The following is a 21,247-nucleotide window of genomic DNA, read 5'->3' on the forward strand; positions in this document are numbered from 1 at the left end:
GCTGACCTTCTTCTTGCCCTTCTCCTTGAGTAGGAGCTTTTATCAGGGTGACATGAAGCTAGCTGCTGGCACAAGTGCAAATGAGATTAGACTCAGGCTATTACAGAGTGGTTTTATGGAGTAATTAGAGTAGGACACCGGGTACCGAGCTTTGCCCAGAATGAACACACAATGAAAGGGGCCACAGAGCTCTAAATTGGACTGGGAATCGAGAAAAATGGGTTCAGTTCCCAGGACACTCTAATTGTGGGGACCCTGTTAGTATTCTTTCAGGTGACCAGGCTTGGATCAGATCGTAGTAATGTTCGCCAGCCTCCAAATCGCCGTTTGATCTCCATTTGCGTGTTTTTTCACTTTGCAACTTGATCTCAAGTAGCCAGTGGATGCCACTGGAGTCAGAGGTGAATATTCCCCCGTGGTAGGAAAGCGCAGATTCCCAGCTGCTCTGAAGTGGTGACTGCAGAGTAGGGATTCCTAAATCTTGTCGGGAATGGCATATGTGAGGACAGCAGCAGCCGAAATTGTGACATTGTTTAGGAGGTCAAAAATCAAGATGTGCTTATTCTCCTCAAAACACTTTCCCAAAATTTTACTCATTAACCTTCAGAATACTCTTTGGGTAAAAGGTTTTTTTTTCAGTTGTCATTTGACAGAAATGTAGCTAGAAAGATTTGACACTTTACGGTAAACATCTCTTTGTATCAAAATGGATGGAGCCAATTTTGAGAGGCTGAGAATGTGGGAAGCAGGGGTTCCCTTACAAGTGTGTTAAAGTACACAGAGCATTTCTAGAACAAATAATAATAATAATAATGGTATTTGTTAAGCACTTACTATGTGCAAAGCACTTTTCTAAGCGCTGGGGAGGTTACAGGGTGATCCAGTTGTCCCACGGGGGGCTCACAGTTTTAATCCCCATTTTACTGATGAGGTAACTGAGGCACAGAGAAGTTAAGTGACTTGCCCGAAGTCACACAGCTGACAGTTGGAGGAGCTGGGATTTGAACCCATGACCTCCGATTTCATGCTCTTTCCACTGAGCCACGCTGCTTTTCAACGAATGGAAAACTTTTTAAGGAGGCTTCAAATAAATAAATAAATATTAAATATTAATATAAAACATAAATAAAATGAAATAAAAATTAAATAATAAAAATTAAATAAAATTGATATAAAAATAAATAAATAATTTATTGCAGAGATTTTACTGGATCACTTTCACTGACATTCCTTGCCCTGCAATGAAGCAGGGAAAAAAAAAATCACATAATTTTTTTAAAAATGGTATTTGCTAAGGGCTTACTATGTGCCAGGTACTGTATTAAGATACAGGGTGGTTACAGTCCATGTCCCCTATGGGGCTCATAATTTAAATTCCCATTTTCAGATGAGGTAACTGACGCGCAGAGAAATTAAATGACTTGCTCTAAGCCACACGGCAGGCAAGTGGCCAAGCCAGGTTAAGACCTGGGTATAATAATAATAATAATAATTATTATTATTATTAATCAGTGCTTACTATGTGCCAAGCTCTCTACTAAGTACTTGGATAAGAACAAGAGAATCATGTCAGACACAGTCTCTGTCCCACCTGAGACTCACAGTGTAAGAGGAGAGGAAGAACAGTACTTTATAAAACAGTGTAGGGACTTCAGGCGGAAAAACAACCCCTGAATGAAGTAACAAGGAATGGGTCCCAGTGAAAATGTCACGATTTCCAGGGGTGGGGGTTCAAACAATCAATCAATCAGCGGTATTTATTGAACACTTACTATGTGCAGAGCACTGTATTAAGCGCTTGGGAGAGTACAATACAATAAAATTAGCAAACATGTTCCCTGCCCATAATGAGCGTCCGGTTTAGAGGGGAGCTTACAGCCTAGAGGAGGGATTCCAGGGATATCATCATCATCAATCATCATCATCAATCGTATTTATTGAGCGCTTACTGTGTGCAGAGCACTGTACTAAGCGCTTGGGAAGTACAAGTTGGCAACATATAGAGACAGTCCCTACCCAACAGTGGGCTCACAGTCTAAAAGGGGGAGACAGAGAACAAAACCAAACATACTAACAAATTAAAATAAATAGAATAGATATGTACAAGTAAAATAAATAAAGAGTAACAAATATGTACAAACATATGCTGTGTCAGTCAGCAATACATAATCTCACAGGAAGACTGAATTTCTCATTTAAGATTTCCATCCAACTTTTTTTTTAATTTCTAGGGCATTTTACGCTGGCCTGTGTTTGTTCCTTTAAGTATCCTTGTTACTATGCCCCTTTAGGTCCTGTATTCTGGTTTGTTGTGTTACAGATGCGGTGACAGAACTAAACAAAGAATTTAAGGAAGCTGGAGAACCTATTACGGATGACAGCACCAATCTGCATAAGTTTTCCTACAAACTCGAGTACCTTTTACAAGTAAGTGATACATACTCCCAGCCAGTTGCTTTGCTGACTTCATCCTTTTGGCATTTGAAATGCCCTCCCAGAAATTCTGGGTGGCCGTTTTTATCTCACACCACCAAGTTAGAAGGTTAGTGTTACATGCATCAAAAATTGGTGGTAAAGTGGTCAGTGCGTTCGTCAGATCTTTCTGGAACCACACCAATAATTATAATCACTATGGCATCTATTAAGCACTAATTATGTGTCCCGTGTCCCACACAAGGTTTACAATCCATTTTATTCCCATTTTACAGGTAAGGAGGTCCCGAGAGGTTAAGTGGCTTGTTCCAGGTCAGCAGCATGGTTCAATGGAAAGAGCACGGTCTTTGGAGTCAGAGGTCAGGGGTTCAAGTCCTGGCTCTGCCAATTGTTAGCTGTGTGACTTTGGGCAAGTCATTTAACTTCTCTGTGCCTCAGCTCCGTCATCTGTAAAATGGGAATGAAGACTGTGAGCCCCCCGTGGGACAACCTGATCACCTTATAACCTTCCCAGCACTTAGTAAATGCCTAATAAATACTATTATTATTCCCTTTTAGACTGTGAGCCCACTGTTGGGTAGGGACTGTCTCTATATGTTGCCAACTTGTACTTCCCAAGCGCTTAGTACAGTGCTCTGCACATAGTAAGCGCTCAATAAATACGATTGATGATGATGATGATGAGTGGTCGAGCTGAAAATTAAGCCCAGGGAATCCCCTGATTCCCAGTCGTGTGGTCTTTCCACTACGCTTACAGAACAACAAGGGACCCAGGGAGTCAGAGGCATATTAAAAGTTGAGCAAGCAGACAGTAATAAATGGAGGAAGGGTGTGGATAAATTCGTGCTTGAAAAGCCCCATTAATTAAAAGGACTATTCGGTATGTGACCAGGAAAAGATATGTATTTATAAGGCACGATATTGATCAAATAAATAGATAAGTGATAGTAGAGGGAAAAAGTTAGGATCCATCCATAACTATTAAGTTGGATGCCAAGGAGGGCAACTTTCACCCTGTTCCTCCCAGAAAGCTTTGCTAGTTAGCTTCAGAGATAGAATATTGGACTGGATTGACCCTAGATCTGGCCCAGTAACAGCATTTATTACGTTATAATGTTTTTAATAAGACAAGGGGTTTTTTAAGAGTTGCTTTACTCAGGTATAACTATGGACCATATAGAGTGAAATATCTGACTATCTTTAAGCACCAGTTCTTGAGCGTTTAAAATGCCCCTATAGAAAAGATGTAAGAGAGTGCCATCTATTTTGTAAGAATTTCATCGGGTTTTTCAGTTATTTCCGCCGTGACATTGCTGTATTTCTTTTTATTGAAATAATTCGAGGCTCTGACTTTGAAGTGGCTTGTTGGTTTAGCTAAAAGGGAATTGCAGTACCCTGAATGAGTGTGTCTCAGACAAAAAGGTGGGTTGGGCGGGAAGGAAGATATAAAACCCCAAGAATTGAACAATTGAGATTAAATCTCAAGTGGTTCATTTTCCAGAGCTGTGATTTAGCTCAGAGACCCCTTTCAGTCAATCAATCAATCGCATTTATTGAGCGCTTACTGTGTGCAGAGCACTATACTAAGCGCTTGGGAAGTACAAGTTGGCAACATATAGAGACGGTCCCTACCCAACAGTGGGCTCACAGTCTAAAAGGGGGAGACAGAGAACAAAACCAAACATACTAACAAAATAAAATAAATAGAATAGATATGCACAAGTAAAATAAGGACCTGGGTTCTAATCTCACTTCGTCCACCTGTCTGCTGTGTGACCTTGGGCAAGTCACTTCACCTCTCTGGGCCTCAGTTCTCCCATCTGGAAAATGGGGATTGAGACTGTGAACCCTGTGTGGGACAGGGACTGTGTCCAACCCAATTATCTGGTTTCTACCCCAGGGCTTAGTACAGTGCCTTGCTCATAGTACTCATTCCTTCATTCAATAAATAAATATGATTGATTGATTGATTGAATGGAAGGCTCAGAGTTTCTAAGTGGGCATGATGTTTTTCTTTCCTCGCCAAGTTTGACCAGAAAGAAAAGGCCACGCTCCTGGGGAACAGGAAGGACTATTGGGATTATTTCTGTGACTGCCTGGCGAAAGTGAAAGGAGCAAACGATGGAATCCGCTTTGTCAAGTCTATTTCAGAGGTAAGCAGATCCGTTGAGCTAACATTGTCTAGGTCACCTTGTAACCTCCAGCAGGAGCTCCAGAGAAAGGATCTTATCTGTAAACTGCTTTTGTTTAGCACCATGGCTCTGGAATCAGTTTGAGGGATGGCTTAACTGGGTGGTTGCCTCGTTAGTAATGAACGAACTAATGAATGAATGAACTAATGAATAACTAATTATATTCCAAGCAGGATGCGACGGTCTGAGGTAGGTACCAGATAATCAGATCAGACATAGTCCCTGCCCCACCTTGGGTGTACACTCCAAGAGTGGGTAGATACAAAGAATGATAACACTGAATTGTGAACAGCATTAAGCAACAAGAGTCAACAGTGCCGAGACCGCAGTGTCGAAATAAGTCACTCCTCCTCCCTACAGGCAAACAATTTTTAGTTATAAACTGCAGGAGCTTCCCCAGTGTTGTAAAGGTACCATGGTGGCCACCGTGACAGACGTTTTTGGTCTGGGCATCAGGCGGTGGTGGACCCCAAACCCCCCAAGGGTCTCGATTCCTGCCCGCCCTTTGTTCATGTTGCCACAGATTCTAGGGGCTGCTTGCTAAGGGTCCCCACTCCAACCCCTACTCGGTACTGCATTTATGCACATAATATTGGGAAATTTTATGGTCAATCAATCAATCAATCATATTTATTGAGCGCTTACTGTGTGCAGAGCACTGTACTAAGCGCTTGGGAAGTACAAGTTGGCAACATATAGAGACAGTCCCTACCCAACAGTGGGCTCACAGTCTAAAAGAGGGAGGCAGAGAACAAAACCAAACATACTAACAAAATAAAGTAAATAGAATAGATATGTACAAGTAAAATAAATAAATAAATAGAGTAATAAATATGTACAAGCATATATACATATATACAGGTCAAGCATAAAGAGCACGGATTTGGGAGTCTCCACCACTTTTCTGCTCTGTGGGCCTCAGTTACCTCATCTGTAAAATGGGGCTTCGGACTGTGAGGCCCTTGTTGGACATAGACGTTGTCCAACCTGATTACACAAGATAATTGTACAGTGCCTGGCGGAGAAGCAGCGTGGATCAGTGGAAAGAGCCGGGGCTTTGGAGTCAGATGTCATGGGTTCAAACCCCGGCTCCGCCAATTGTCAGCTGTGTGACTTTGGGCAAGTCACTTAACTTCGCTGTGCCTCAGTGACCTCATCTGTAAAATGGGGATTAAGACTGTGAGCCCCCCGAGGGACAACCCGATCACCTTGTAACCTCCCCAGCGCTTAGAACAGTGCTTTGCACATAGTAAGTGCTTAATAAATGCCATCGTCATTATTATTATTATAGTAAGCACGCAACGAATACCACATAATTGCTTCCACCACAGAATTACCAACTGTGATTTTTCAGGAGGAAATAAAAGATTATTTGCGTGTATCACATAATTCCAGTAACCTCAGAACAATCCAAAGCCGAACGAGTAGTTCTGCTTGTTTTCCCGCCTCCTGATCCAGTGGTCAGTACCGTCCCTTCTGAGCCCCTCCACTGACAAGAACTGTTCACCCATGGTAGGTAGGGAAGAGGACTCGCTAGAGCTTGCTGGAAAGAGAAATTGAGCATTCTTTTTGAATACAATAGGAGATATTGGTTGAAAATAGCAAGTACAAAGAAGAGACAAAATGCTGGAGAAGAAGAAGTAATTTTCTTGGAATGGGAATAGGAATACTGGAGAGAGTGGCGAGGCTGAAACAGGGAGCGGAAAAGGAAAATGTGGAGGGAGATCCAGCTTCCTCTGCCTTGTGCCTCAGTTTCTACCACCTCACAACCCAGATATCCTTGCTGCCTCCTGAAACTCCCTCCCACTTCTCCATTTTGGAATTGAGACGTTTGGGCCCTTGATTTATACACACTTGCTCTTAGGATATTAAATGGCTAAGGAGAGAAGACACTTTTGGGATATCGAAGACCAGTCCTGATGAGATATCCAGACTCGTGTTTTCAAGTAGAAGTGCATTGTTTTATAAATATTTGCTTGGGAGTTTACACTGTTCTCCACTCCCTTCACTCACTGCTGCATTAAATGAGTCAGAGCCTGTTTGGTCTGGGCCTTGAAGCAGCTGGGGCTGGGAAAGTTATTTGTTAGACTGTGAGCCCAGTGTTGGGTAGGGACTGTCTCTATATGTTGCCAATTTGTACTTCCCAAGCGCTTAGTACAGTGCTCTGCACATAGTAAGCGCTCAAAAAAAATATGATTGATGATGATGATGATGATGATGGGTCTTATTCTCCCCTCTCCGGTCCTCAACCCCACTTCTTCCTTGCATAATAATAATAATAATAATGATGATAGTATTTGTTAAGTGCTTACTATGTGCAAAGCACCATTCTAAGCGCTGGGGGGGATACAAGGTAATCAGGTTGTCCCACGTGGGGTTCACAGTCTTAATCCCCATTTTACAGATGAGGGAACTGAGGCACAGAGAAGTGAAGTGACTTGCCCAAAGTCACACAGCTGACAGTTGGCAGAGTCGGGATTAGAACCCCTGACCTCTGACTCCAAAGCCCGGGCTTTTTCCACTGAGCCAAGCTGCTTGGCTGGACATTTCTGCTCATTGTATCAGAGGAGAAATCCAGTTATTTGTATTATTTTTAAAGAAAGTTTAGGAGTTGGGGAAAGCAATTCTGCTTGCTTCTGATTTAATGAAATGGTTCAAGAAGATTGCTGTTCACCTGAGTATTCTGACTCTTTGTGGCTATCGCATTGGTACGGGTCATTGAAGTGAGGGAACCGAGGGCTTGAAATGAGAGGAATGATCTGGAACATTGGAAAAAGCTTTCAGAGCCTACTCACTGAACAGTGATGCCCATAGTGGAAGGACCATATGAGAAAATCTCAGTGGGCATGGAAATTTCATTTCTCTGGCCTCTTTTATGTGCACAAAGGTTAACGTGGTCAGTCGCCTGCCTAGTTGCACTCAGCCATAGACAAGTACATTCATTCAGTTCATTCAGTCGTATTTATTGAGCGCCTACTGTGTGCAGAGCACTGTACTAAGCGCTTGGCCAACAGTCCTTTGTTAAAATTGAGGAATGAGGTTGAACCTAGTGTGTCAGCCTAATTTAGAACTGTTGAGGTCATTTGGCCTGGCCTGAAGGCCTTTGCTCTCCTGCTGTCTTCAGGAGTGAAAGTTAAAAGAAAAAAAAGCCTTGCCTGTATACCCATTTCTGTTTCCTGCTGTTCTGAGATCTGCCACTGTTGGGTAGGGACTGTCTCTATATGTTGCCAACTTGGACTTCCCAAGCGCTTAGTACAGTGCTCTGCACACAGTAAGCGCTCAATAAATGCGATTGGTTGATTGATTGCCACTTAAACTTTGACTTACGGCATATGTAAACAGAGCCAGACTGGCTCTAAAATCCTTTCAGGGAAATGCAGTCAGAATGACGAGAGAAGGAGGCGGAGATGAGAGCTGGAGGTGCAGAAACTCTTTCACTTCCATAGGCCTTGCTGTTTGCTCGTTCAGAACTTGTTCATTCATTCAGTTGCATTTATTGAGCGCTTACTGTGTGCAGAGCACTGTACTAAGCGCTTGGGAAGCAGAACTTGTTAGGAGTACAGCACTGCAGATGGAAGTGAAGGCATTTCAGTGAGACAGTGGGAGCCAGATCTGTCCTGCCCACTGGGGTTGGCTTGGTGTTCAGTTATTCAGTCAGTCATATTTATTGAGCGCTTACTGTGTGCAGAACACTGTACTAAGCGCTTGGGAAGTACAAGTTGGCAACATATAGAGACAGTCCCTACCCAACAGTGGGCTCACAGTCAAGAAGGGGGAGAGCAGTCAATCGATCAATAGTGTTTACTGAGTGCTTATTCTGTGCAGAGCACCGTACTCAGTGCTTTGAATCCCGTAGTTAGTAGGCAGGATCCCTGCTCTCGAGGAGTTTACAGTCTAGCAGAATTCCCATTTGATGTCCATTCTTCCATAGCACTTCTGTTCCCAGTTTCACACACCTAAGCACATATATATTTACTATTCTATTTATTTTGTTAATGATGTGCATCTAGCTTTAATTCCATTTGTTCTGATGACTTTGACACCTGTCTACTTGCTTTGTTTTGTTGTCTGTCTCCCCCTTCTAGACTGTGACCCTGTTGGTGGGTAGGGACCGTCTCTATATGTTGCCAATTTGTACTTCCCAAGTGCTTAGTACAGTGCTGTGCACACAGTAAGTGCTCAATAAATACAATTGAATGAATGAATGAATTATAACAAATTCTGGGAGCAGCTCCGTTTGCGGTAGGTTTTAGGAGCTGTGAAGAAGTTACGTGTGTAGTGTTGGCGCTACCCTTGGTTCCAAATTAATAGAGCCACTGATATCTGACTGAACATCAGGCCCCTGTTTGGAAGATGGGACTCACTGTCTTGTAGGTGTAGGTCTGAATCCATTCTAACTGCTTTATAATGAGATTCCATCATTCATTCATTCATTCATTCATTCAATCGTATTTATTGAGCGCTTACTGTGTGCAGAGCACTGTACTAAGCGCTTGGGAAGTACAAGTTGGCAACATATAGAGATGGCTAACAGGATGACAGGCTTAAAAATATAGGTTAAATGCAAAACACTGTAGATGTTAAACATCGCTGGAACTGGTACAATTATGTAAACACAGGAAAGTAGAAATTGGTAAAATGGGTTCTGCTTAGCCTCTTAACCACTTGAGTGTTCTGTGTGTTGACCTTTTTAGTGTGTGTGGGCGTGGGTGTGTTTGTGTGTGTAGTGGTTAGGTGCTTTAGACGTAGATGTGGTTATGTTAGAGGTGATGATGACGATGGCGTTTATTAAGCGCTTACTATGTGCAAAGCACTGTTCTAAGTGCTGGGGAGGTTACAAAGTGATCTGGTTTTCCCACGGGGGGGCTCACAGTCTTAATCCCCATTTTACAGATGAGGGAACTGAGGCCCAGAGAAGTGAAGTGACTTGCCCAAAGTCACACAGCTGACAATTGGCCGGAGCCGGGATTAGAACCCATGACCTCTGACTCCAAAGCCCGCGCTTTTTCCACCGAGCCACGCTGCTTCTCAGACGTCCAGCTTCCAACAGTTCTGTCTAAGATAATGAAACTGTCTCCAGGCAGTCAGTCATCATATTTATTGAGCACTTACTGCAAGCAGAGCACTGTACTAAGTGCTTGGGAGAGTACAGTATAACAATAAACAGACACATTCCCTGACCACAGTGAACTTACAGTGTAGAGGGGGAGATAGACATTAATATAAGGCAGAGTCCTTCGCACATATTCAAGATCATTTATCCACCTGACTTCTTGAATTTCCTGGCAGTTCTTAACGTTGTCATCACAAAACATTTCCACCCCTACCATACTTGACAGTGGAAAAAGCATTTAGTTATGTTGATGTCATAAAGGTGGTATCCACTGAGTTCATCAAGACTGTCTTTCCACTGACTAGCCCAAGATCTTTTATTCAGGTAGTAAATGCCATCTGAATTTGCGAAAAACATTGATTCTCTTTAATATTCCCACCCTCACGGTATTGATGCGGTTGAGATCCTGGCTAATCAATATTGAGAAAATGCCTTATAGTACTTCACAACAATTTCTCAACTTTTTTTTTCATTGTTTTGAACGTAGGCAGTGTTTCTTTGAATTACTCTATTTGGATTTTAGGAGAAAAACCTGAAAGTTGTTTTGTTATAAATGTTGTTTTGAGTGAGTCAGAAGTATCCTCACCAAAGCTCGTTACTTCTCCAATTTTTCCCTAAGTCTTGCAGTAGCCACCAGTTCCTAGTTCATGGAAAATATTCTCAGGTCCATTATTTAGAGTAAAATTAATACTGATCTTTGTAAATGTCTGCCCAGTACAAAATTGGCTGCCAGGTCCCACTAGTTTAAATATCTCTGACTTCAGAAAGTGGAAAAAGCCTTCTTTTCACACCATCCCTGCAGAGAGAGCCTGACTAAAAAGGTGGTCCTGGCCCTGAACTTCAAAAGCCATCAGATCTAATCCTAGTTGATTCAAGAGGAGGGAGAAAATTCCAAAAGCCAGATCCTTACCTGGAAATCTGTGCAAATTTAAATCAGGGCTTGGCAATTCTTAACACTCAGTCAGTCAGATTTATTGAACACTTACTGTGCCTGGAGAGCACCGTTCTAAGTGCTTGGGAGAGTTCAATATAACAGAGTTGGTAGACATGTTCCCTGCCCACAAGGAGCTTACAGTCTAGAAGGGGAGATAGACATTAATATAAATTACATATATGTGCATATCTGTGGGAGTGAGGGTGGGGTGAATAAATGATGCAAATCATAGGGCAAGGGTGATATAAAAGGGAGTGGGAGAAGAGGAAATTAGGGTTGAAGCCGTTGAAGGTAGGGGGAGTGATCGTCTTTTGGATTATTCCAGCGCTTACAACAGTGCTTTGCACATAGTAAGCGTTTAACAAATACCATCATTATTATTTTGGATATGAAAGGTGCAATGCTGGGATGTTTTGCTCCATATCCCAGATACTCAACGTGTCGATCCCTGACTGCCACTCTAGGATATCTGCCAGTTATAATGCCTTCCCCCGTCCCACCGGAGGCAAAGACGCTCGGCAGAAGTGTGATTCTTGTCAAACATCCGGGGATGGTATTTGGCTAAAGACCGTTTCGGTCTGTTTCTTCCAGCTCAGGACGTCGCTTGGGAAAGGGAGAGCCTTTGTCCGGTACTCTTTAGTGCACCAGAGACTAGCCGACACCTTGCAGCAATGTCTCATGAACACCAAAGTGACCAGGTAAGCGGAGAAGAGGATTGAAATAAACAATAATGTCTCCCCCTTAAAACCGTGGCCAGAATTTAAAGAGAGGCAACAACACTGGTTTTAATCCAGATCTCTTGAGAGCGTTTCCCGCTTTCCTTCCAACAATCCAGACTAGTGTTTAACACGCTTTGGTCAGAATGCTGGTGCTCCTGTTTTGAAGGAGAGTTTCCTTTAGTTGTTCATTAAAGTCAAACCCAATCTGGGGGGGTTATTTTAGGATCATTTGAATTTATTTTAGGATCATTTGAATACGTGAATGAACTGACTTCATGAGGCCGCAAGTGGTTGATTCCCAATTCAGTTCTTGTGTTCGAAGATTTCTTGTTCCATTACTGTAATCTCCAGCGCTCAAGCTGGCAAGTGGGCTTCTGTCTTCTTCGTAGACACTGTGTCTGACCGTCCCTCCTGATCAGAGAGCCTTCTGTCACCGCTGCACGGCCACCTCTCTCCTCCTGCTTTTCCAGCAGGGCCCATGGCTTCCCCAGTCATCATTCCATTCCCGGTAGCGACAGTAATCCCTATTATGACAGTCGGGAATGATTGTGGGCTCCAGACAGGATACAGTGCCCTTCTTCATTCCCGATTGTCGTACTAGGGATTACTCAGCGACTAGATAGTGCCGTTCTCTGCATTAATCCATGTTGTTTCGCCTTTCCCTTAGTGATTGGTACTATGCAAGAAGTCCATTTCTGAAGCCGAAAACGAGCTCCGACATCGTGGGCCAACTTTACGAGCTGACTGAGGTTCAGTTTGACCTGGCGTCTAGGGGATATGACTTGGATGCTGGGTGGCCGACATTCGCCAGGTAACGCGAAGAATTATTTGTATTGGGGGGAAAGGTATTTGGGCAGAATTATCCAAATCTGTGAAGAGGTTGTTCATTCATTCATTCATTCATTCAGTCGTATTTATTGAGTGCTTACTGTGTGCAGAGCACAGTACTAAGCGCTTGGGAAGTACAGGTTGGCAACATATAGAGACGGTCCCTACCCATCAACGGGCTCACAGAGGAAGTGATATATGGACCTGCAGTTTGGCACCCGCTAAATTCTTGAGAGCGTTGAATGGAAGATCAGTGGAAATAGAAATCAGTAGAAGCAACGAGGCCTAATGGAAAGAGCACAGGCTTGGGAGTTAGAGGTCCTGGGTTCTAATCCTGGCCCCACCACGTGCCTGCTGTGTGACGTTGGGAAAATCACTTAACCAGGGAGTGACTGGTTGACTGGTTTGGTGGAGATGGGGTGGCTTTTTAAAAAGTCTCATCCTTCCATTGCTTTTTTACCTAGCCTAGCCCTCCCTTCATTGACTACTTATTGAGCTGCTGCAGTGTGCTTTTCATACCCCGCAATAACCCGAATGCCAGTCCTGTGCTTTCCTATAGAAAAAAATAACCCTCTAGTTAAGCTAATCCACTTGATTCCCAGTTACTGAACTCCTTCAAGAAAAGGCTATTTATTTATGGTTATTTTACTTTTTCAATATTAAATATATTGGGCCAGGTCCTATAAGTAAACTGAGTCACTGATCTCTTTGCGATTGCACAATAACTCCTTCAGGCCCAATTCATGCGCTAGAATTCATTCATTCAATTGTATTTATTGAGCGCTTACTGTGTGCAGAGCACTGTACTAAGCACTTGAGAAGTACAAGTTGGCAACATATAGAGATGGTCCCTACCCAACAGCGGGCTCACAGTCTAGAAGAGAATTAGTTGCTTCCTATTAGTTTGCTTTCTATTAGTTGCAAGAAGAGATCATTTATCATGGAAACTTGAGAAAAACACCACATCTCCAAAAGGAAGCAACTAATTCTCTCCTGAGTGGCAGGTTTAAGCTGACTGTCCAAGTCAGTTCACTTTGATTTTTAACTCTTGGGGTTTCTCTTTCCAGGGCTCTGGGTGTTATCACATTTACTTGCATAATTACCCGTACTCTTTAACATTGTTTTTACAACCTCAAAACAGAGGAAGGGCTGTTAAGGAGGAATTACATCTAGCTATTAGGGGAGCAGAAGAAAAAATGGGGCCGAGAAGAAGCCACTTGAGACTGCTTCTCTTACTTCTCTTGCCTTCTCCGAAGTGCTGCCTATAATAAGCACTCAGTGAATTAACTCCCCCAGTCCCTGCTGTATTGTTCATGTTGTCATCCAGTTTTTTTTTTTTGATGGCATTTATTAAGCGCTTACTATGTGCAAAGCACTGTTCTAAGCGCTGAAGAGGTTACAAGGTGATCAGGTTGTCCCACGGGGGGCTCACAGTCTTAATCCCCATTTTCCAGATGAGGTAACTGAGGCCCAGAGAAGTGAAGTGACTTGCCCAAAGTCACACAGCTGACAAGTGGCAGAGCCGGGATTTGAACCCATGACCTCTGACTCCAAAGCCCGGGCTCTTTCCACTGAGCCACAGTTTTGCTCCTCCAACCCTGACCTGTGACAGGTCTTGTTAGTTAACTACCCCCTGTTACTTTGCTCTGTGTGTCTCCTTTTTCCCTGCAGCTTTATTGTCCCTGCGTACAATTGCATGGTTCAAAAATAATCTGTATTTCCTTCTAAAAAAGCAGGGGTGGGACGGGGGATCACTATGGTATTATTGATCTGATCTGCTGAGATCATTCTTCTCCTCCCCTACAAGCCCTACTGAGAGCTCACCACCTCCAGGAGGCCTTCCCAGACTGAGCCCCCTCCTTCCTCTCCCCCTCCTCCCCCTTACCTCCTTCCCCTCCCCACAGCACCTGTATATATGTATATACGTTTGTACGTATTTATTACTCTATTTTATTTGTACATATTTATTCTATTTATTTTATTTTGTTAATATGTTGTGTTTTGTTCTCTGTCTCCCCCTTCTAGACTGTGAGCCCATTGTTGGGTGGGGACCGCCTCAATATGTTGCCAACTTGTACTTCCCAAGTGCTTAGTACAGTGCTCTGCACACAGTAAGCGCTCAATAAATACGATTGAATGAATGAATGAATGAAAGTAGAGGCAGCCAGCTGCAGACCCTGATAAGATGCAGTGGATTTTAGAAAATGATTTCAGGCTTCAGCCATTTGCAATAGAGAGTGAAGTTACTGCAGCAAACTGCTTGGCCGACACGTTTTCCCACCTAATTTTATACAGCACTTCGCTCTGCGCCTAACACACTTAATGAAGCGCTGTCATTTAATACGTCACAAATTCGATACGGACACCAAAGGGTGGGGCTTGGGGGGGTCATCTCCTGCTCCGTGACCCGTTACATTGCGTTTTGTTTGCAGGCGGACACTGGCCTCCCTCGGTACTTCGGCTTATACGTGGAGGCCTCCGAGTCGCACTTCAAGTATGAGCAGTTTGGTGAGCAGCTACTTGCAGGTAATTGAAGAAGCGATTGGGCATTCAGGCTCCCTTCCTTTTTAGCCCGGCAGAGATCAGCTGGCAGACCCCTTTTCCGTTACAACTCCCCTCCCGCCCCACCTTCTCATCTTTCTGTTGGCATCCTCTTTAGTGGAATGTTATTTAATCAAGCAGCATGTTCCTAAAACAACAGCCCCTCCTCCAGATCTCCAAAATCCGTAAAAATGGCAGTGCAGGTGCCTCCCTCTAATTCATTTCTTCTTGTTTCGCTTTGCTTTAGACCCAAGAGTTGGCAGCCGGCTTTGATACAAACAGTTCTCTGAACACAGAGCCTCTGGAAGGGTTTGATGAAATGCGCGTGGAGCTGGACCAGCTAGAGATGAGAGAAAAGGAGCTGCAGGGTCGGGTGCAGCAGCTGGAGAAGGAGAACCAGGAGCTGAGACAGGCCGTCGTGGTCCACGGAGAGCAAGCGCGGGTCCAGAAGGAGAAGGGGAGCGCCTTGGCCGAGGAGAACTCCCGGCTGAGCAGGATGGTGGAAGAGCTCCGGAAGCAGTGTGAGATCACACATTCCACTCAGAGCACCGTGCAGGGCCTACAGACATTCGAGCTGGACACCGCCGAGAAACAAAAGGAATACCAGTCCATCCTGAAGCAACTGGAGGCCAACAAGGAGGAGTGGGCGGCCAAGATGCAGCCTCTGGTCCAGGAGCTGGCGGAGGCCCGGGCCACCGCCAGCCTGAAGGACTTGCGCGTTGCCGATCTCCAAGCCAAGTTGGCCGTGGCGGAGCAGAGGAACCTCGACATGGCGACCAGAGTGGACGCCGCCCTGGACACAAAGGGCCAGCAGGCCTCCAGCCGGTATGATTCCGCCCTAAAGATCCAGGAGCTGGTGGAGAAGCTTGGGGAGCAGGACCAGGCGAGTGCCAAAGTTCAGGAACTCAATGCGGTGCAGGGAGCCCAGCTGAAGAAGCTGGCAGAGGAGCTACAGCTAAAAGAGGAGGCCCGAGGAGAGCTAGAAGCCAAACTCGATCTCTTGGTCACTAGCTCCAGGGACGAAAAGCAGCAGCTGCTCTCCGACCTGGAGGACCTGACCAAACAGACGGCCCCGTTGAAGGAGGAACTGGCCGCCAAAGGGAAGGAGGCGACTGACCTCCGGCTCCAGCTGGAAGAATCTCTGGTGAGCTCCCGGGCGCTGGAGGAGAAACTGGAAGAAGCGAGAAAAGCGGAGAGGAGTTGTAGAGAAGAGCTGGGGCTTGAGAGGGATGTGCTGGAGCAGGAGGCCAGATCCCTGGCTAAGCAGTTGCAGCTGCTGGAATGGCACCTGTCCCAGGTGAACCAGCACGTGAGCGACCTGGAGGAGGAGAGGAAACAGCTGTTGGGTGACAGGGACCACCTCAGCCAGAAGGTCGGGGAGCTGGAGCTCCTTACGGGGCAGCAGAGCTTGGAGCTCAGCGAGATCGGGGAGAAGAGCAAGGAGCTGAGATCCGAGAACTCCCTCCTGCAGCAGACCAGGAAGAAGCTCGAAGAGGAGCAGAAGAGCCTACAGGAGTCCAATGCCTCCTTAGAAGTAGGAGTTGCTATGCTCAAGGCATCTGAGAAGCACCTCCAGAGTCAGATCGACGACGCCCAGGTGTCGGTGGATGAGAAGGAAGAGAAGCTCCGTGAGGCCAACAAAGAGCTGGACGAGGAGCTGCAGAATGCCAACCGGCGAAACGAAATCCTGGAGGGCAAGCTCAAGGCCCTCCAGGTGGACTACGAGGAACTGAGGCAACGCGAAGCGGCCATCAAGGGCTCACTGGCTTCCCTGGAAGCGGAGCAGGCCAGCATCCGGCACATCGGGGACCAGATGGAGAAGAGCCTCCTGGCCGTGAAGAAGGCCAAGGAGACCATGAGGGCCCAGGTGGCGGAGAAAGACGCGGCGCTGCAAGGCAAGGAGAGCGAGTGCCAGCGGCTGAGAGATGAAGTGGAGAGGTGTCGGCAGCGAGCGGAGGCCCACGAGGGAGAGCTGCAGAGCCTCAGGAGCACGTGCCTGGACCAGTCCAGACTGATCAAGGCCCTGAGCACGGAGCGGGACACGCTGGAGAAGGCCCAGGTGGAACCGAGCACCCTCCCGGAAAAAGGAAACCAGGAGTTGGCCTCCCAGCTGGCCCTGTCTGAGAAGCAGATGGAGCTACAGCAGGGAGAGGTCGCCCGGTTGCAAAGCGAGGCGGTCGACCTCCGAGCCCAGCTCCAAGAGGCCACGGGCAACCAAGAGAAGTCTCAGAGCCAGCTGAAGGGAGCCGAAGCCCGCCTGGAAGAGCACAAGGCTCTAGTCCGGCAGCTGAAGGAACAGAGCGAGTCTCTCAACCGGGCTCATGTTCAGGAGCTGCTGCGGTGCGCAGAGAGAGAGGCGGCCCTGAGGAAGGAGAAGGAGAGAGAGGCCCAAGGGAGGGTTGAGAGGGAGCAAGAGGTGCAGGGTCTCCAGGAAGAACTGTCCCACGTGAGGCAGGATGCCGAGGTGGCCCGGCTGGAGCATGCCGAGCTGCGAGAGCAGCTCCACCGAGCCAACACCGACACCGCAGAGCTAGGCATTCAGGTCTGCGCTCTGACGGCGGAGAAGGGGCAGGTGGAGGAGAGGCTGGCGCAGGCCACCCAGAAACTCAAAGACGTGGAGGAGGCGGGGGCGAGGGAGCTCCGGGACTTGCAACAAGATGTGGTTGGGCTCCAACAGGACAAGGAAAGCCTGCAAGAGGAGCTGAGGGTGGCACAGGAGAGGTCTGAGGCCCTCCTCAGCCTCCAGACACAGCTGGATCTGGCTGAGAAACAGGCCCAGAGCCTGCGGGAGGTGGGAAAAGAAGAGCTCTCGACCGTGAAATTCCAGATGAGCACTGAGATCATGAACTGTCAGACCAAGTTCAAGGTGATGCGCGTGAATAGAAAATAAGGGAATGTATTTTCCTTCCTTGGGCGGCACCCTTGGAGATCTTGCCCTGAGGAAGTGGGTGGCGGGAGGGTGCTTCTACAGAGTTGCAGGTGAAGGTCTAGTTTTAAGCGTTTAATGGGGTGAGGTTTCCATCCATCCTGTTCAAGAAAAAGCAGCCAAGTATCCCTGAAGAGAAGTCCTGGCAGAACACACGCTTGGGCCTTAACCTAGCCTTCGTAACTCCAGGTGTGACTTCTGTTAATGCAACACATTTCCGCTGAGGGGAGAAATTAGGGAGTCAGGCACAGTCTACTGCATTTTAAAAAAATATATATATTATTCATGAGCTGTTGAAAAATAATCCAGGCACTTTGGTTTCAAGCCCTTAGAACAGTGCTTTGCACATAGTAAGTACTTAATAAATGCCATTAAAAAAAAATAAACAAGTAATATTGTTGAGAAGCAGCGTGGCTCAGTGGAAGGAGCATGGGCTTGGGAATCAGAGGTTGCGGATTCTAATCCCAGCTCTGCCATGTCTGCTGTGTGACCTTGGGTAAGTCACTTCACTTCTCTGAGCCGCATTTGTAAAATGAGGTTGAAGACGGTGAGCCCCACCTGGGACAACCTGATTGCCTTGTATCCCCCCCAGCGCTTAGAACAGTGCTTCGCACATAGTAAACGCTTAACAAATGCCATCATTATTAATTTGTGATTGGTGGACGTGACCCAGGATACTGTAGAGAAGCAAATGCGGTAGTCTGCAACCAAATTTGTGACCCAATGGAAAGAACCCAGTCCTGAAAGTCAGGAGACCCAGATTTTGTCCCAGCTCTGCCACTTGCCTTCTGTGTGACTTTGGGCAAGTCACTTAACCTCTCTGTGCCTCGATTTCCTCATCTGCATATAAGATGGGGATTAAAAACCTGTTCTCCCTCCCCCTGAGACTGTGCCCCATCTGGGACAGGGACTGTGTCCATTCTGACTATCATGCATCGACCCCAGTCCTTGGCGCACAGTTAGCACTTTACAAATAGCTATCATTAATGTTATCATTATAACTGTGTATTTATCATTATTATTGTGTAGGTGATCGTCAGATGGGAAAGCAGAGTAGGGCTACAAGAAGTGTTACTGTGGCTTGAGGTGGTCTAGGACAGTGACCTAAACCTTTTTTTAAATCTTTGACCTTGCTGTCCACTGCCTGTGGCAGAAAATGGGGTCATTGTTCCCAGGACTCAAAGTCAAACCTAGGCTCTGTCTGAAGTGGACCGTTACAGGTTTTAAGCTAAACTGTAGTCCAGGGACTGAGCATAAGGGGATTTTGCCCCCCAGTCAAACCCAGATCCCTGAGCACTGGTTCTTCTGACAGTCAGATAGATCTGTGCTCTAACACTGCATATTTTTCAGCTGTTTCCAAAATAGGTGGAAATGTGGAGATGACTAATAATTGCCCTTTCTACTTGGGACAGACGGTGAGTGAAGAGTGCAAGAACGTGAAGGGGCAGCTGGAAGAGAAGAAGCAACAGTTGCAGGCTGTAGAGAAGGAGGTCTCAGAGCTTAAGGTGGGCTTTCACCTAGGCAACACTGAAGGAACAATCAGTGTGTTCGAATAGCAATTTCTTAATGTTTTAAGGGGGCAAATGCACCTGGCTGCTGACAAAGAGCCTGGGGACAAATTGGGAAGGCAAAGATGAGGCTTTATCAATGTGCTCTGAGGGCGGAATTTCTTCATTTAGTAATTCAGTCATCTGGCTTTTGTTCTCTGGTTGGTGAGCCCCATTTTGAAACGTATCCAACAGAAACAGTCAAATTATAACTTTCAAGGGACAGCCAGGAGACACAATTCCAAGGTCAGTCAGTCAATCAGTGGTACTTATTGAGTGCTTACTGGGTGCAGTAGATGGTAGATGAAGGCTGGGATCAAGCTGTTTCTTTCCCCTCCCCATGGTTAGAAGCAGGACTCTCTCTCTAGTCTGTTTAGACTAAGGCTCATCCGGAAGGCTTCTCTTTTTCCCACTTGGATCCAAGGGCGGCAGAGATTTTATGCACCGCTTCCATGCTCTGAGAAGGGCTTTCTCGACGTCCGTCAGTCTCCTGGGACAGGATGGGAGATTTTGTTACCTCTGTCGCTCTCTTCTCTCTGCCTCCCTCTCTCCTGAACCCCAGAAGTCCATCCCCTTGCTCGCTCAGTGATCAAAATAAAATTTAGCACTGAGGGTAGCTCCCACTTAAAGCAACTCTAAGAATTCTGTCCTTGGTAATTTAAGCCCAAAGCACGTGGCAGGGTGCAATGCTGGGGTGACGTGGTTCCAACCAAACTTTGGTTTACTCCTATATAAGGAAGTTGTTCCTCTCTCAGTCTGCTTACTGTGTGCAGAGCACTGTACTAAGCACTTGGGAGGCTACAATACATTGCAGTTGGTAGGTATCATCGCTGCCCACCAGGAGCTCACAGTCTCTGTGTCTCCCTGTGCCGCGGTGCTTTCACATTTTAGATTTCTTTACGCTCCCTTTAAAAACTGACATCCCCCAATTGGACCAACAACCCCCTAGTCACACTGGAACTTCTGCCTACTAGAGGTTGGATCAATTTTTATATATTCTTTTGCTAGGCTACCAAAACCGACCTGGGTAGGAAACTAGATCACGCAGTGGAACAGCTGACCAAGCACGAAGCCGCCATGCTAAAAAAAGAAGAGGAAGTGACATCCCTGAGTGAAAACTTGGAGAGGTTAGTCATCCCATTCATCCTGCTCTTTGATGCTGCCCAAAAGTCTACAGATGAAGAATAAAGAGAGTGGGTCGCCCGTCTTATCTCTTAAGAAGTCAGTCATTCAGTCAGTCGTATTTATTGAGCACTTACTGTGTACAGAGCACTTGAGAGAGTACAATATAACAGACACATTCCTTCCCCACAATGAGCTTACAGTCTAGAGGGGGATACAGACATTAATATAAATAAATAAATTGTAAATATGTACATAAGTGCTGAAGGGCAGGGAGGGGGGATGAATAGAGGAAACAAGTCAGGGTGACACATAAAAGAGAAGCATCATGATGTAGTGGAAAGACCATGGGCCTTGGATTAAGAGAACCTGGGTTCTAATCCTAGCTCTGCCACTTCCCTGCTGGGTGACCTTAGTTTCTCCATCTGTAAAATGGAGATTAAATACCCGTTCTCCTGAGCCCCATGTGGGTCGGGGACTGTGTCCGACATGATTTCTCGTATCTGTCTCATCACTTCATGTGTGGTAAGTATGTAACAAACACCACGGATATTGGGCTAGAAACATTTTGTGGTGAACACTATTTTACCCTCCCTGCCCCCTCTTCCTCCTCAGAAGACCTAGAAAGTATCACATTAAGTAAAGAAACTTTAGTTTGCTGCAGTTTGTCTTAGAGAAATTTACTGTTTATGGTCGGGAGATATTTCAAGATTATTAGTTTAGCAAGTTGAACTTGATGTTTCAGATAAAAGGACCAAAGATGGGGTTTTCCCCCAAAATGACACATCCGTTCCATTTCGTATTTCCTTTGTGAAATAATCTAATGTTGGATTACATGAGTATTTTCAGGATTAGCCAGGGCCCTGATAACATTCTTCATTGACCAAGAACA

The 21,247-nt window shown here is 45.8% G+C and overlaps 1 protein-coding gene across 4 annotated transcripts in view; it reads left to right on the plus strand.

Moving 5' to 3' along the window:
• The window catches only part of FYCO1 (FYVE and coiled-coil domain autophagy adaptor 1), a 120,580-nt gene that overhangs the window by 25,458 nt on the left and 73,875 nt on the right, over positions 1–21,247 (plus strand). For all 4 annotated transcript variants that reach the window (XM_038759973.1, XM_038759985.1, XM_038759991.1 and 1 more), the window contains exons 3-10: positions 2,321–2,427; positions 4,461–4,586; positions 11,264–11,370; positions 12,059–12,202; positions 14,652–14,745; positions 15,008–17,626; positions 19,099–19,191; positions 20,242–20,360. In XM_038759973.1, coding sequence (XP_038615901.1) covers positions 2,321–2,427; positions 4,461–4,586; positions 11,264–11,370; positions 12,059–12,202; positions 14,652–14,745; positions 15,008–17,626; positions 19,099–19,191; positions 20,242–20,360 — 3,409 coding nt within the window. The remainder of the gene's footprint in view (positions 1–2,320; positions 2,428–4,460; positions 4,587–11,263; positions 11,371–12,058; positions 12,203–14,651; positions 14,746–15,007; positions 17,627–19,098; positions 19,192–20,241; positions 20,361–21,247) is intronic.

The sequence above is a fragment of the Tachyglossus aculeatus genome, chromosome 2 (genome assembly GCF_015852505.1).
Source record: "Tachyglossus aculeatus isolate mTacAcu1 chromosome 2, mTacAcu1.pri, whole genome shotgun sequence".
Lineage (NCBI taxonomy): Eukaryota > Metazoa > Chordata > Mammalia > Monotremata > Tachyglossidae > Tachyglossus > Tachyglossus aculeatus.